We start from the raw sequence: 15,076 nt of genomic DNA on the forward strand, positions 1-15,076 counted from the left end.
ACACACACACACACACACACACACACACACACACACACACACACACAGATATAAGTCATCTGTTGATTACTAGTTAAGATTAAACTTCAGTATGATCTAAGTGTCAAGTTTAAGCAGGGTTTTTGCCCTAACATGTATTCTCTCTCGCTTTTTGTATAATCGGGGATCATCATGTTGACGTTAGCATCAGGCAGAAACATAAAAGTGAAAGGTTCAGTTTCTGTTCCCATTTGTCCACTAGAGGGCCACCCAGTCTTCATAATACTAAGTTGCTTTTGAGTGTACAGCTCAAGGCTCCAAAGGGCCGGTCTCACAAAGTCCTTTCAACACAGACACTGATGCCACGGGAAGATTTTCACACCTAACTTGGAGTGGATTCAAAGTTGGGCTTCATAACAAACCACCGATCATGTACAACACATAGAGATTCAGATCAGAGGAGATGTGATGTCGTTTCTGCTTTTCCCTGGAGGAAAAGTGAACTGATAGGTTGCCAATGATCTTATGATTGTCCATCAATAAGGGACATTGAGCATACTTTTCACAGATGCAATAGTATTTTATCACATTCCTTATTTCACGTTGATGTGTTAGTTCATCCAGTATGTCTCAGCAATGTCCCCCTCCACTTAGGAAGTAAAAAGAGTTTCTGTTCATAAAGTCCCCTCGTGTTCTTTAAGGCAGCAGTAATGGAATGTGCATGGAACAGGTTGTTAGTTACATTTATATCACTATTACTGCTTTTAATGCCATTATCATTCTAATACAATCCACTGATGCCGTTATTATGAGTAGTAATACTTTTTGTTATTATTTCTGCTAGTATTAGTGCTGCTACTGATATTACTACTCTCGTTATCATCCTCATTCCTCTCCTATGGATTGACTATATTGTAAAATGTTGTTTAATCTGTACACATGACATCTATTGCTGCTCGTCCTGTGAGAGCGATCCCTCCTCGGTTGCACTCCTTGAAGTTAATGTTGTGTTAATATTCATATTAATATCATTGTTTCTTTTTCATTTTCATGCTTTATTAACACTTTTTAACTTTCATGCCAATGAAGCCACAATGAACTGAATAATATAAGTGGACTCATGTGATGGAGATCTGTCTCCCCTCTGTGGAGCTGAACTTCTGAGACATCAAAGTGGTTTATGAATATGTTATCTCCTCCAGCGTTCTGTTACGCTGGAGATATCTTTTTATGGATTTCTTGATCTTGAGCATGTTGATTATTTTTATAAAACACACATGAATTGTAAACTGAATTTTTTTTAAAGGACTGTGCAGACTAAGCGAAACTCATCAGAAAAGGTATCTTTGACTGAAACTTGCCAGATACAAGCATGCTTAGTTTATTTCTGTGACTGTTATCTTACCAGATACTCTTCGGTTCCGTAGATGGACATAAACTTCTCATCATCTTCCAGCTCTCTTGCTGCTCCAAAATCAGTCAGCTTATAAACAGACTTGCCGTCCTCCCCGACCTGCCGCATGATGTTGCCCGGCTTAATGTCCCGGTGTACCACTCCTTTTTCTCGCAGGTGGTTCATCCCCTGCACTGAAGATAAGGAAGGGAGGAATACTTCAGTTTAGGTATATGAAATTATTGGGAAATACCAAGATATACACCCACCAACACACTGCAAAACTGTGAGGAATTCCGTTTCAGGCAAGCCAAAGGCGTTTTCTGACTCCTCGAGCAGGCTGAGCAGACTTCCTCCTGAACAATACTCCATCACCAGCACCTTCTGTTTGGTGGGCAGCTAGAGAGAGAGGGGGGGGGGGGAGAGAGAGAGAGAGAGAGAGAGAGAGAGAGAGAGAGAGAGAGAGAGAGAGAGAGGCTTTAGGAGGTGAGCTGCAAATCCTTGTAAACATTAAAAAAAATACATTAGGGAAAACTTACCCCCTCAAAAATGATATGATGGATACAAATCAAAAGATGCTGATCCGAACAGGACTAATTACTGCCCTCAACTAATTATTATAAACTACTGAAGGATCCCAGGTAATAACAGTCAAGTGTGAATAGCGCTTTACAGCGTAGATCCAGCTGCACAAATGCTCTCCCATTCCACGTTCCCGTTCATTTTGGAATAAAACAACATCCCTGCTTTTACACAGAGATAATTATCTCAGCACAACACCATGGCTGTGTTTTCCTTCGTGGTAGCTTTTGTCTCCCGTCCTCCTCGCGTGGTCGCCTTACCTCTTCCACGGCATACAGCAGGACAATATTGCTGTGGTTGAGCTTCCTCAGCATCTCGAACTCTCTCATCCGGACCTCATGGGGGCGGTTGTAGCTCACTGGGTTAAACACCTTGACAGCTACCAGCTCACCCGACCTCTGCACACACACACACACACACACACACACACATACATCAGCATTACACATCAGAGCGCCACTGCGACCATATCCTTTCATAATCACACATTATCTGTCACACAAGCGGAAACATCTGACATAATGGCAGCAGTGATGTGAATGAGGTTGTTGAAACAACTTGGCAGTGTGTTATGATGATGATAAATAAAGAAACCATCCTCAGTGTGGCTGCAGCACCTTATTGCGCGCCTTGTAGACACAGGCAGTAGCCCCTTGACCGAGGACATCTTGTAAAGACCACAGGTAGTTTGGTGTACTGCCCGTCATGCTGGAGGAAGAGACGGGGAGAACAATTCATTGACAGAGAACTTAGTTCAATATCTAACGCTACAGAGACTGGGCAGAGAGACACACACTCCCAATACAGAACACAGTAGCCACATACTTTGGCTAATTGGGGTATTATAACAATGCATAAGTTACAGTGCGACTAAGTACGTAATGGATACGTTAACAGTTAACCTAACGTTACATTGTCAGCTCATGTGACTTCTATCTAGCTTTAGCTAACGTTGCTGTCCCATTTAACCGACAACCAGCTCGTTAAAATGCACTTTAATGACACAATTCGATGATAGCTGATCCTGTTAGCTACTACTTGTTCGCGTTAACCAGTTTATTAAGCTATTTAGCATTTTCATTTAACTACCTGGGACGTGTAGTGTTAGCTCACCTGGACTGCTGCTGCTGCAGTTAACGTTGAATATGCGTGAAGTAGCTTCCTGATAAACAGCAGGCTACCGCAGCACTAACTGTTTTTCCCCGTGAAATATGGAGTAAAAGTGACCGTCAGTCGTGTCAGTTACAGCTCGCACTGGTCCGCAGCTTTACAGTAAATCAAACGTACTTCAAAACAGAATCCGCCTACGTGTGAAACTTCTTCCGTGGTGGGAACCGTGGCTGCGTTCTGAACAGGTAATACGGTAATACGGTTCAGGGAGAATCTGCCGCTGGTGAGCGTAATAACAGTTTATTTACGCGGATCCAAAGAATTCCCGAGTTTCAGCAAAGGCAGCTGCTTGCAGGATTTCTCTGAATGATTTAGGAAGTGTCGGCTGCACGCGCGGCGCATTCGTTAATCGTAAACAGTGGCGGAAATACAGCGAATTGCAAACTAGACAGTTTCATTCTCTGCTTCAACTTCCGTCTGTGTTGACTGGGAGAGTACGCTGAGGAAGACGGCTCACCACACACTCCTACATCACGTTACACGGAGGCAGCCTGGGGAATCTGGATTCTGGAATATTTATTGTTCCTAGTTTTTACTTGAGACAAGTTCTAGACCGGAAAAGGAGCTGCTGGGCAGCATGCAGGGTCCCTGAGGGTCCCTGAGGGTCTCCAAACAGACCCATGTTGGGCACCTCCATGACACAGGGAAACTACAGCACAATTTCCACCCCACTATTCTCGTGTATTTAAAATGACAGTCAGCATATCAACAAACATAAACAGTTGTTTCCCAAAGATACATTTGAGAGCATGAGGCCCTGAACTGACATTTTGGAGCTCATCCACAGGGACAGACTTTGTTTGCACATATTTAACCCAAATGTGTCAGAGAGAGGAAGTGATGACAGCACTCCTGCTGACTTTACACAGACATGGCAACACAGTCACTCTCATCATGTCCTCTCTCTCAGTTGTTACATTAATGACTCCAAGATTTGTTTCTTGATCACGTCTGTCCCTCTGCTGTTCAACACGAGAGACAAATTAACATTTGATCCGTAAAATATATTTAATATCAGTCACATTCGTACCCCCGCCTCAAGATGTCTGCAAGCTGATACCAGTGCCGTCCTTTTCCCAATTTGTTTAATACATATAGATTTAGAATCTGCACATCTCATTTGCAGGTATTTTTTTAACAGGTTTATTTTCTTGATCAGTGAGTTTATGGTTTCTATGATCACAGTCTGATCTGATACTGCAGACACTGTGTCTACCTGTTTATCTGCGTGACATGCTTTGATGTGTTCTGTTAAAAGGGGAACCCCACCAAGTTCTGCTTTCTCTCCATGAGTACTACTCATAGGTGCTTTATACTATATAGGCTGAGGCCTGTGAGTATAAAGTCTGCTGTGGCTGTGGTGGGAGCAAAGTTTGAAAAAAAAAAAAAAAAAGAATCCCGGTGATGTCATCCGAGTTATCTTTTTAATTTGGACTGTGTTTAAGACGAAACATTTTTTAACAGAAGGCCTGCATTACAAACTTATGGTGTGCAGTTCTAAAGAAGAGTGTTTACAAGCCAAGGAGGGTCTACAGAAATATACCGAGTTGCATCATGGGAAATGTAGGGTTGAGTGCTTTTTGGCACAAGGGGCCTCAAGGTCAGTATCTCTGCCTCTGCTGCTTCAGTGTTGACTGCTCTCTTTTAGGTATGTCTCTTGTGAGTCTCACAACTTTATGGAAGTAGAATGCTAAACTTCTGGAGTACCCCTTTTCTTGTCTACAGTGTCCAATATGCCATCAACACCCCTCATTGTGCTTCACTTGGTTCTTCTTGCTATACTGTATATCCTTGGTCTGTACTTACTTGGGGCAGACAATATATTCTATCATCAACATATTTTCATGGACAATTTTTTATTACTACAAACGCCAAAGAATTCAAGAGTCTATATAGCAAGCAATGTTTATTAAAAAACAGATCTACTACAAGAACTACACATAGAATTATATAAGGCCTATTTGATTAAACTACTATTGCTATTACTGTACAATATTGTACCAAAAAAGAGTGTACCTCTGTAATGTACAACATTGTATATACAAAGTACATCTGAACACAGGATTCTCCAGTAATACAGAGACAACTATAAATAGATTTGACATTACAGTCTTCTTTTTTTTTTTTAGTTCTGCTGTTTTCAATCGGACACAAAATGCATATTTAACAATATTCAATTCTGACAAATCATCCCCACATAGTTAGTCCACACGCAAGCCAAGTTGTTCAAGTGCACAATGATTGATTTAAGATCGAAGAGGGTCCCAGCTCCCCTTGATGACACAGCCGGGACAAAACACACCAACCAACCACATGCATGTCTGTATGTGTTAAGAGAGTGTACTGTATGGGTAAGGGGAGTTCATTTCTCACCACACACACACACACGCGCATACAGTCACAGTCCCTCCAGTTGTCACGATGAGGTAAGAGCAACACAAATACACCAGGTAATACATGAACAGTATACAGAGATAAAAAATAAACCTTTACAAGTATAATTCATTACCTGGTAGAGAGCATACAGGGCGTGATAGTGGGGAATATGAGGACACCTCAGTAAGATTAGTTCAACACTGTTTCAAAGAAGGTGAAATACAACAACAAAAAAGGTATTATTCAGTTGACCCTGAATGACATGTGTCCACTTTTGAAGTCAGTGTTTGAAAAATTATTCACATATTACTTAATTCATCATCAGATCTAATTTTGCAAAGATATATTTTTGCAAAAATTATATTACAAAAAAAAAAAAAGTAAGCCCTTTTTCTGCTCCTGTTTTTCCTTAAAGCTGATCTGCCACTGGTGTTGTTACAGCAGTGACTGAAGACGAGACAACTTTTCACGTATATACTTGCAGGCTTTCTGTCTGCTCACATGTACACACAGTGCATATTTATTCAGCACTAAGGCCGCTGTTACTCCTGTGTCTCTGCAGACAGTTCCTGTTGGGTGGCATCCCTTTATGGTGGGTGGGCATTGCAAGGGGTGGGGGGGGCGGGGTGCATACATACTCTACTTCCACGCATGCTCCCACAGGCGCACGCACACACACACACACACACACACATGCACACACACCCAGACACAGCTACACAGTTCAACAATTTTACCATTACAGATTCGGAGCATTAATTAACAACTGGGAACAAAAAGTAACAACAAAAGCAATCTTTGCTTCAGAACGCAGTGGATGAGGTGGTTGGTTGCTTCTATTTAAAAACACACTTAAGAGGATCCTCAGCTCCATGCTTCCAGTTATCAACATGATTATTAAACATACATACACACCATTGGAATAATATAACCCTTTTTACTGTTAAGTGTGAAGTTTATTTTTAAAAAGGAGCAAGCTGTCACTTTGTTTGAAGTTATGCTGTGTCTGGTGCCGCGCAGACACATAAACTGATGCAATCGGCCAGCTCGCCATAGTGGCCGCTGTCTATGGCCCCAGCATGCGAAGGAAAACCTGAAAAGGCGTTTAGCTGCCACAAAACACCAACACGCACACATTTTGAGAGAATGTGTGTGTATGTGTACAGTCCAACATTGCCTATAAAAATGCTGGGTTTCAGTGGTCCCCTACACACATAATAGAGCTACAGGAGAGAAGCAGCATAATGCCTCAAACTATCAGCTTTCATTATCTGTATTGCTATGTGTGTATTTAGAATTACTGTTGGCCATGTTAGGCTTCGGGGAACACTGCTCCTGCTATGCCCCTGTTGTGGTACTAATAAAGAACAGTCGTAAAAAATAACATAAAAATCACCAACATGTCAAACACTGGAGGAAGAGGTCAAATAAAGCTCTCGATCACATGACTTACACCGATATTTGGCCCAGTTTTCTTTCCTTTCATCATCCAAAAATGCCACCTTTATCTCCAGTCTTCAACTTTTGAAGCAGCGAGTCAGTGCGAGAGCTTAGCGTTTCACAGTCTATTCTCAGGAATCAAACACTCCCTTCCAGTCCATTAAACATGGGTCATTAAAAAGAAAAGAAAAACAGTCGTGTCTACTGTACAAAATCAAACAGTGCTTTTTGTTTCTCACTTAGATCTGTGTGTAAAAGGCAAGTAACACTCCTGCACGCCCACTCAAACACAATTTCAAACATCACAAACTAGTGTATGAAAGCTTTAGTTCTGTAGGTGTCCGTCCTGAGTCCTGTTCCCTTGTAAAAAAAAGAATGAAATAAAATCCAGTGATGCCTGGGATCTCTGTCTTTGAAGCGTGTTCACTAATCTACGCCCTCTGATAGTTGAACTGCAGTAAGCAGAGCTGCCAGGAGAGGGCAGAAAACATCTTGACACTCTAAAAGGGAACGTGGCATCTTAAGAACTCGCCTGGACAACAAGAAGTGAATGCTACACATGAGTAGTGGGTTACGTCTTGTGTTGAACAAAGGAGGTGCTTTCTGCACCTGGTACAAGAGCTGTAAGAATCAAAGAGTTTGCAAGAATCAGTATCGCGGGTCGGATTGAGAAGTCCTAAGCCGGGCAGGATTTGTCAGTAGACTGGGGTGGAGGTGGAGGAGGAGGGGTGTGAGGGAGAGAGTGTGTGTGGCCTGTAAGTGGAGGAGGAGGTGTAGGGGGCACAGTAGAGGTCGGGGAACCCATGGCTGGACTGCCACCGCCGTTCTTTGGGAACACCACCGGTTTGGGCCTGGTTGCTGGGGGGCGCAGCTCTCTAAAGGAAGGTACAGATGAGGAGAGGGAGGAAAAGGAGAGAGAGGGGGATGTGGCAGAGGGCAGGGGGCTCCGCGGCTGGCTCTTGACCGGGCGGAAGGAGGAGGGCACGTCGCTGGCAGAGGAGGCGCTGCGCTGAAGCGGGTGGGCATGGGAAGAGCCCCCCTCGCTGTCCCTTAACAGACGGGAGTGGAGTGGACTGGAGGGCTCCGAGGCTCCTCCTCCTCCTCCTCCTCCTCCACCACACACACCTTTCAGCTGCTCCAGTGTGTCCAGGACCACGTCGGGGGTGTGTGTGTGCTTCGAGGTGCTCTGCCTTTCCAACTTACTGAGCTCAGTCAGGGCAGAGTTCATCACGGCCTCGATGTCCTGCAACACGAGAGGCGGACAGAAAAGTAGATGTTACCTTGTGCATGCACTGCAGACGGGTATGTAGGTGATTCAAAACCAGAGTTGTACCTGTGAGCTGTGCTCCACTTGGGCTATGACCTCAGGGTCCAGTGGTCTGTGGTTGCTGAAGCTCTTGGAGCGCCCTGCTGTAGTTGTCTTGCGTAACTGTGGACTCTCCACCTAAACATTCATACTGCCCTCAATTAAATGCTTCTCAGAAATGAAGCTAAACAATCCGGTCACTACATTAATTTGTCGAAGATAAGATGTCACTGTACCTTGGTCTTGAGAGAGGAGTGTCGGGTGACTGAGTTGAGGATGCTGTGAGCGCTGACGGGTCGTTTATCCCCAGTTTCTTTCACCAGAGCCCCACCAACAGGAAGAGAAGCGGTTCTCACCCCTCCTCCTCCCCCTCCTCCCCCTCCACTGGCTCCTGGACTCGTGCTGTCGCTCTCTGAGCCACGGAACGCTCTTCGGATGCTCCCGGACTCCGGACGTTTCCTCAACCTGAATGAGACAAATATTTCAGTTACATTTTTATTTTATTCACTGTGTTGTTGGGATTCGGTTTCAGGTTTCAGTTGATTTCCACTTAATTCATTTCATATCAACTGAAGCTGCAAATGAAAATCTATGGGATACTATAAAAAGTCTGAGACACACTTGTTCAGGTTGGCCAGATAGATGTCGGCCACATGAGCTCCGGTAGGAGAGGCAGCACTGCCTCTGGTGGACACTCTCTCCTCCAGCAGGTCCCTGCTGTCCACATCGGGCTTTGGACTCCCCCTGCCCCCGTCAGGCCTGAAACAATCAAGCGGTAGTTTATTCATCACGGCTGTGCCTCCCACTTGCACCACGCTAGCAGAGAAGGAGCCGTCTCTCTCAATGACACGTTACTTCTGAAACACAAAACCTACTCAGTGCCACTTTGCTTCTAATTAGCAACTACTCTCGACTCGCATCCAAACAGGCCACAGTAGAATGACGTAACGAAGATGGTAACTTAAAAGGGAAAATCCAGTATTTGTCAACCAGTTTATTATACTCATTCTTATCTAGTAGGATCGAGATAACCTTTTACTCAACAGCCCTGAGTTTTGGGAAACGTGGACTCTAACTAGAACGCTTACAGCTGCTACACTCACTTGTCTTTGTTTATTTTCATGCACAGTAATGTATTCTCTTCTAAATCCCCGTAGCCATCGCCCGAGAAGTGGAAAGAATCCTCACACGTTTATGTCAACAAACCGCTCGACATTGGAAGTTGATCTGCTCTGCAGTTTGCTGCATGTCATAGCAGATCAACTTCCTCAGACGTGGGGATTTCCACTGGACTATTTTCTGAGTTTACTTCTGGCCAGATTAAAGAAAAAGTGTCATTTCTGTTGATGTTTTCTGTACAGGGCTCTTTGCTATTTGCCATTTGATAGCCAGAGTTCACATTTTGGAAAACTCTACAACAGAGGCGCTGAGTAGAATATCATCATGACCTATATTCACCACAGACGAAAATGATGAGAAATACTATCATTTATTATTTCATTTGTTGATCTGTTCCTTATGCAGACATGTGATCAAGACCAGCGACTGGAACACATCTTACGTGTCTTGGATCACAATGTACTGGTGAGCCACCAGTCCATCCACTCCGTTATGTCGTCCCTCCCACCAGTCGTCAGAAGCGCGCTGGTACAGAAGCAGAGAAGCGCCCTTCTTGAACGATAGCTCCCGACTAGTCCGGCCGGAGTAGTCGAACCGAGCGATGGCTTCGAATGGGTCGGACTCTGAAACAGCCAAGGAGCCTGAGATTCAGAGGACGGTGGACGGACACGGGAAGTGGACGGAGAAGCAGGAGGCAGCAACAAATAAAAGAGAGAGAGAGAGAGAGAAAAGAGAGGTGGAAGAGAAGGGGAGGCTAGATTAGTGCATAGCAGGTTAGTGCTGCTGTGTTTGGTGACTGCACAAATGTTAAAACTGCTGAGCAGTAACAAAGCAGCAAAATAAACATGTTACTGGGAGAAGGACGTTGGCTTGATTAAACGATTGGAGCCAAAGGAACTGGTGAGAAAAGCAGGACGAGATTTCATGAAATGGTGGCAAAAGGAAACTGGCTTCATTGAGTACAGTATATAATAGTATTCATGTGTATGTGTGTGTGTGTGTGTTATGCACCATCTTCGCTGTTGTGGGTGACGGAGACGGGCGCAGGCTCTTCCACAAGGGGGGGCTCACTGAAGTGGACACAGAGAGCACATGAGGTTAGAGGACACGACACAAAAGTCTCAGACTGACATGTGTTTATGACTCACAGCCTGACCTCATGTTCCCTGTTTAAATCACATTAGTTCATACTGTATGCACCCTGCCAGTGCTTAGTGTCGAGATTATAACCATGATGCAAACTTGTACACTCGTCTGTCTCACTTTATGCCCATGACCCAATTTGGCACCCTCATATGTCCGTTTTAGTTGTTGAATTTAGACTCCTCCAAGCTGCTAAAACTTACAGATTCCCAGAAGAGGTACGGTATCGATCACATGACCTTAATGCTACAGTAGCTATGGTGCAACAAATCCCAGTCGTGCCATTGTGATAATATTTTACCGTCTACACTTTGTACAGTAGAGACTGTAGCTGCTCCTCCAGCGTAACTTACAGTCTAAACAACTGCACTGACTGGCAGTGATCATAATAAGTGGTGGCGAGGCTCGTCATTACAGGAAAATTGACCGTTGTGTGCAAACATGCTGCGCTCTCCCAGGCTGATGTGGTCAGGCGGTACTTTAATCTCCTGTGTGACGGAGGGTAAGCTGATCCTCGTGGCCCCCTGGCCCAGAGCGGGGCAGACAAGCTGAGCCCCCCCCCCCCCCCCCCCCCCCCGGGGCCGGCCACACAACCCCCCCCCCCCCCCCCCATCACTCCACGGTAGCCCCTAAATCAACCACCTGCCCCCTTTTCTCTGGCCTCCTCATCATCTTCAAGCCCCCTCTTGTTAGATAACAATTGGACAAGACAACCCTTTCTGTCCTACATGACTTATCAAACTCCCCTCACCAGAAGTCATCTCCAGCTCCAGGGATGGTGTAGATGGGGCCCTGCAGGTCCTGCAGCCTGGGGAAGATGGTGTCATGGTGGATGATGATGGTTTTAATGAGCTCGTTGACGTGGGCCTGGCAAGAGACCTGGTCGTTGCCCGCAGGGACAGACATCAGGGTGGGACCGAAACAGATGGCCAGGTTGTATGGGTCCATCATGTTGTCCTCGCTGTACTGGGACAGACTGCGCGGAGGGGAAAGCAGACTCGTTTAGAGACCATTACCTCATCCTTATTTCTTTAAACATATATAATGCACTGACTATGCACACAACCATGACATGTCATTTATAGCCTTCACTACCCCCCTTCTCGTGAACGAGCTGCGAATGCATATCTGTGTGTGTCGGACTGCACAAGGTCCGACAGTAAACACTAGCCAGGTCTGCATCAATAAGTCACCTCATTTGTTCACTGTGGTGAGGATCTGATGATGTGTCTGGGTCTCAGTTTGTGAGAAGAAGCAGGAGCATCGGGCTGACCCTAAATCACTTCAGGAAAGAAGGAGCTCCCCTTCGGTCTCCACTCGGGTTTACCCAGGAGTCTCACATTTCAGGTCCCCCACATCCCTTTTCCTTTTCACTCCCTTTTGCTACCTCCCTATAGGGTCAGCCTGGAATGCGTGTCTCCATGTGTGTGTATCTAAAATCGATCATCAATGTGTATTGGGTAATAGCATATATTCAACCAATGCAGCACCAAGCAAAGTACACATGCAGAAAATTGTTCAGTGAGATTACATTTGGAGTGAAGTACTACTAAATATGACACAAGTCCTCCTTCAGCTCCTATTGCACCAACAACTCACTTTTTTTAAAAGGCCTCTACTGAAGCTGCTTCAAATTCTCCCTCATCGGCCAGAGCTTTTTGGTGGAGTCAGTCCTCGTCTTTTTTTAAAGAGCCTGGGTTTGTGGGTGCTGTGAGCCCCATTAGGAAACCGTATGTGGTATTGGGCTACACAAATAAACCCAAAGTGGAAAAATGAATCATTCCTCAAGGAGTTCGTTAAGGAGTGAAGAGGCAAGACATGTTCTTTGCACTTTGGACTTTCATTAGGGTCTGTACTTGACTTCCCTCAAAACGTTATAGGATGTTTAGATTTGGTGAGAGAAGGCCTTTTAACCTCAATCTGGTGTTTATGAAAACTATTGAGTGTGAGTGGGTATCGGACTGTTGAAAGGCAGCTTATCTGGCCTTATTCTTTTTGCAGTACAAGTTTTAAAATTTGTGTTTTGACTTAATATCAAATGACGCTTCACTGTACTGTCAGAGAAAGTTAGTGCTTCCAGAAACACCGGTTTTGAAAAGCTGAAATAATGGATTTGTGATAAACTGGATTAAATGAATCCATGGGCTCTGGCTGTTCTATGTAGTCCATTTGATTCTCTTCACTTTATACTTTCATAATACAAGTGAAGTTGTTTGCGGTTTATGGAGATCGAAAACAGTTTTTTTTTAATTGTCAGTGGACTTATGTTTACTGCGAGATGTTTTTGAACATTGATGGACATTTGAAAATGATTGACTGTGAGGCTGGTATCTTATCGACATTAATTGAAATGGTCTTGGAGCCGGGCTGTCATCTCTGATTATAGCTCGTGTTGTCAGTGGTCGCAGTAATAGTTGCAGTGTTTTTCATCCTACACCTTATGACACGCATACAGTATACAGAGAATAGAGAGAAAATGTAAAAAGACCCGATGAAGCCGACGGCGAAATGCTTCAGGCTCCGTGCAACGGCATGTGGACTTTAATAAATATGAACTGTTGAAGAATATTGACATAGGCCACAGTGCAATAATCTACTTTTGTTTATATCGGAGTTCATTTCCTGAGGCTGTGTCATAGTGGTGTTTGTTTAATGCACTGGTCGTTTTTTGAGAATGCAGCACTTGATGTTCAGCTGCTACCATGTTACATCCATCTCGCCTCGTCTGTGGGCTTCATCCACCATTACTGAAACTGCTACAACAACCAAACATTTGGCCTCTTTTGAAACGTCGGCCTCAGGCCTGAGGATATACCGAAACTCAAATACATAAAGTGATGATTGTCACACCGGTTGTACTGTGTACAATGTAACTGTGAATTCGTCTTTGTTGTTTTATAACGATACACATCTTACGTTAGAGTCAGAATTACTTAGATGAAAAAATCTGTCGCGTTCCAAAAACGACCTTTATTGACAAAACAACAACACATTGTTTATTTCGTGGCGTGTGCGTTTCCTGCTACTCACTGGTTGAGGAAGGCAAACAGGTATCTCATGATGATGAGGGTTTTGCTCAGCAGAGATTGCAGAACCTTCTTAATGTGCACTGCCCGCTCCTGAAGGCTTTCCATCGCTGGAAAATAACACAGCCGCGACAAACAAACGGGAGATTACTCACACAATCAAGCACAGAAATACAAACTCTCACAAAAAGGACGAGAGAGACTTACAAACACAGGATATGAGGTCGTGGAAGACTTCCTTTGGGAAGAGGGCGTGGTCCAGTCCTCTGAAGTAGAGCTTCAGGACGCCAGCGATGGAGTCCATGTCGTGGTCATTCTGGTCCCCTGCCAGCGGGTCCTCGCCTATACACGGACAAGAAGACAGAGAGACGAGGGAGTGGTAGAGGAAAGATATTAAAGCACTGGACAAACTCAGTTTGTCTAAAATGCTGAGGTTTCCCTGCTGGATGTCTTACCTCGCTCAAAGGCATTCTTGATGTCATTGACTTCCACCTGAGAGCCCGACACTCTAAAGATGCCCTCATGCTGCAGACCTACACAGACATAAACACACACGTGTGTTTAAATCTAGTACCTAGTTTCATATTTCAGGATGTCATAGTTCCGTAGAGTTTGCATTCTCATAGTTTCAACCAATCACACTTGGCTTTGCGATGCAACCAATCAGTGCACAGGAAAAGCTGACGCTACACCTATCACTTCACTGGAGAATTCCACTCACCATGGCGACTGATGAAGCGGATGCAGCTCTCGACCATCAGAGGAATAACCTCACCGGACTCCTGAGAACAGGGGAAGAGGAATTACTCCCGATAGAGGGACAGGAGACCGGTGTGGAAATCAAACACATCTTGTCAGGAGGATTTCCGCACACACGTCTGCACACGCATCGGTGCACACATTTATGTGTGCCGGCAGAGGGTGGGCTGGGTACTCAGTTGTTGCTAGGAGACAGCGCTTTTTTCCTTTTCCCTTTGTTTGTTTTGGGGTTTCCAGAAATCTCTGGGAGGTAAAGCTGTGGAAGGTATTTTGGCTGATTTATGTGCCCATTGTTAATTGAATCCCATTGTGATTTTCATATGTTTAAAACCTAACTATGATTTTAAATAAACAATCAATTGATTTTTTTGCAAAGTGAGAGCTGGTGGGCAAAACACCCACAAGGGGGAGCCACAAACATGAGGTTATTCAATGGGGCAGTTCCTTTTGATCGCTAAAGTGTTTCAGATTGCATGACAGTGCACCAGCAGGCTGTATGGATTCAAAGGTAGATACAAATGTAAATATTTGTGTATTACTTGGTCACTACAAAAGTCCCGTCAACCTCTAGGTGCCCATACACCCTGCGGGGAGGGGATACAGTGAGAATACGTGGCTCGAGTTAAAACCAAAGCTACAGCAGTTCTAACTGAGAAGCTGACGCCCACTCAGAAAAAAAAGACACACACATGACAGATAATTACCTGCTTCCGTACCGCCGAGTTTCTCCGTCCACTACACACAGAGAGAGAGAGAGAGAGAGAGAGAGAGAGAGAGAGAGAG

At 44.6% G+C, this 15,076-nt stretch overlaps 2 protein-coding genes across 5 annotated transcripts in view; both read right to left on the bottom strand.

Moving 5' to 3' along the window:
- ikbke (inhibitor of nuclear factor kappa B kinase subunit epsilon) overlaps window positions 1-3,492 on the bottom strand; it is a 10,820-nt gene extending 7,328 nt beyond the window's left edge. The window contains exons 1-5 of one of the 2 annotated variants that reach the window (XM_031861950.1): window positions 3,242-3,492; window positions 2,572-2,662; window positions 2,215-2,352; window positions 1,642-1,771; window positions 1,385-1,566 (exon numbers count right to left, since the gene is read on the bottom strand). In XM_031861950.1, the coding sequence (XP_031717810.1) occupies window positions 1,385-1,566; window positions 1,642-1,771; window positions 2,215-2,352; window positions 2,572-2,661 (540 nt within the window). In that variant the 5' untranslated portion in view covers window position 2,662; window positions 3,242-3,492. Of the gene's footprint in view, window positions 1-1,384; window positions 1,567-1,641; window positions 1,772-2,214; window positions 2,353-2,571; window positions 2,663-3,067 lie in introns of both variants that reach the window. The other variant, XM_031861862.1, reaches the window with a different exon arrangement.
- A 1,519-nt stretch (window positions 3,493-5,011) lies between these two features.
- The window catches only part of srgap2 (SLIT-ROBO Rho GTPase activating protein 2), a 49,172-nt gene continuing 39,107 nt past the window's right edge, over window positions 5,012-15,076 (bottom strand). For 2 of the 3 annotated variants that reach the window (XM_031854906.1, XM_031855076.1), the window contains exons 12-23: window positions 14,998-15,028; window positions 14,256-14,316; window positions 13,990-14,067; window positions 13,742-13,876; window positions 13,539-13,644; window positions 11,260-11,484; window positions 10,377-10,435; window positions 9,808-10,006; window positions 8,868-9,005; window positions 8,483-8,711; window positions 8,274-8,384; window positions 5,012-8,183 (exon numbers count right to left, since the gene is read on the bottom strand). In XM_031854906.1, coding sequence (XP_031710766.1) covers window positions 7,617-8,183; window positions 8,274-8,384; window positions 8,483-8,711; window positions 8,868-9,005; window positions 9,808-10,006; window positions 10,377-10,435; window positions 11,260-11,484; window positions 13,539-13,644; window positions 13,742-13,876; window positions 13,990-14,067; window positions 14,256-14,316; window positions 14,998-15,028 — 1,939 coding nt within the window. In that variant the 3' untranslated portion in view covers window positions 5,012-7,616. The remainder of the gene's footprint in view (window positions 8,184-8,273; window positions 8,385-8,482; window positions 8,712-8,867; window positions 9,006-9,807; window positions 10,007-10,376; window positions 10,436-11,259; window positions 11,485-13,538; window positions 13,645-13,741; window positions 13,877-13,989; window positions 14,068-14,255; window positions 14,317-14,997; window positions 15,029-15,076) is intronic. The other variant, XM_031854992.1, reaches the window with a different exon arrangement.

This window comes from Anarrhichthys ocellatus, unplaced genomic scaffold (genome assembly GCF_004355925.1).
Source record: "Anarrhichthys ocellatus isolate YVR2014 unplaced genomic scaffold, GSC_Weel_1.0 scaffold1, whole genome shotgun sequence".
NCBI lineage: Eukaryota > Metazoa > Chordata > Actinopteri > Perciformes > Anarhichadidae > Anarrhichthys > Anarrhichthys ocellatus.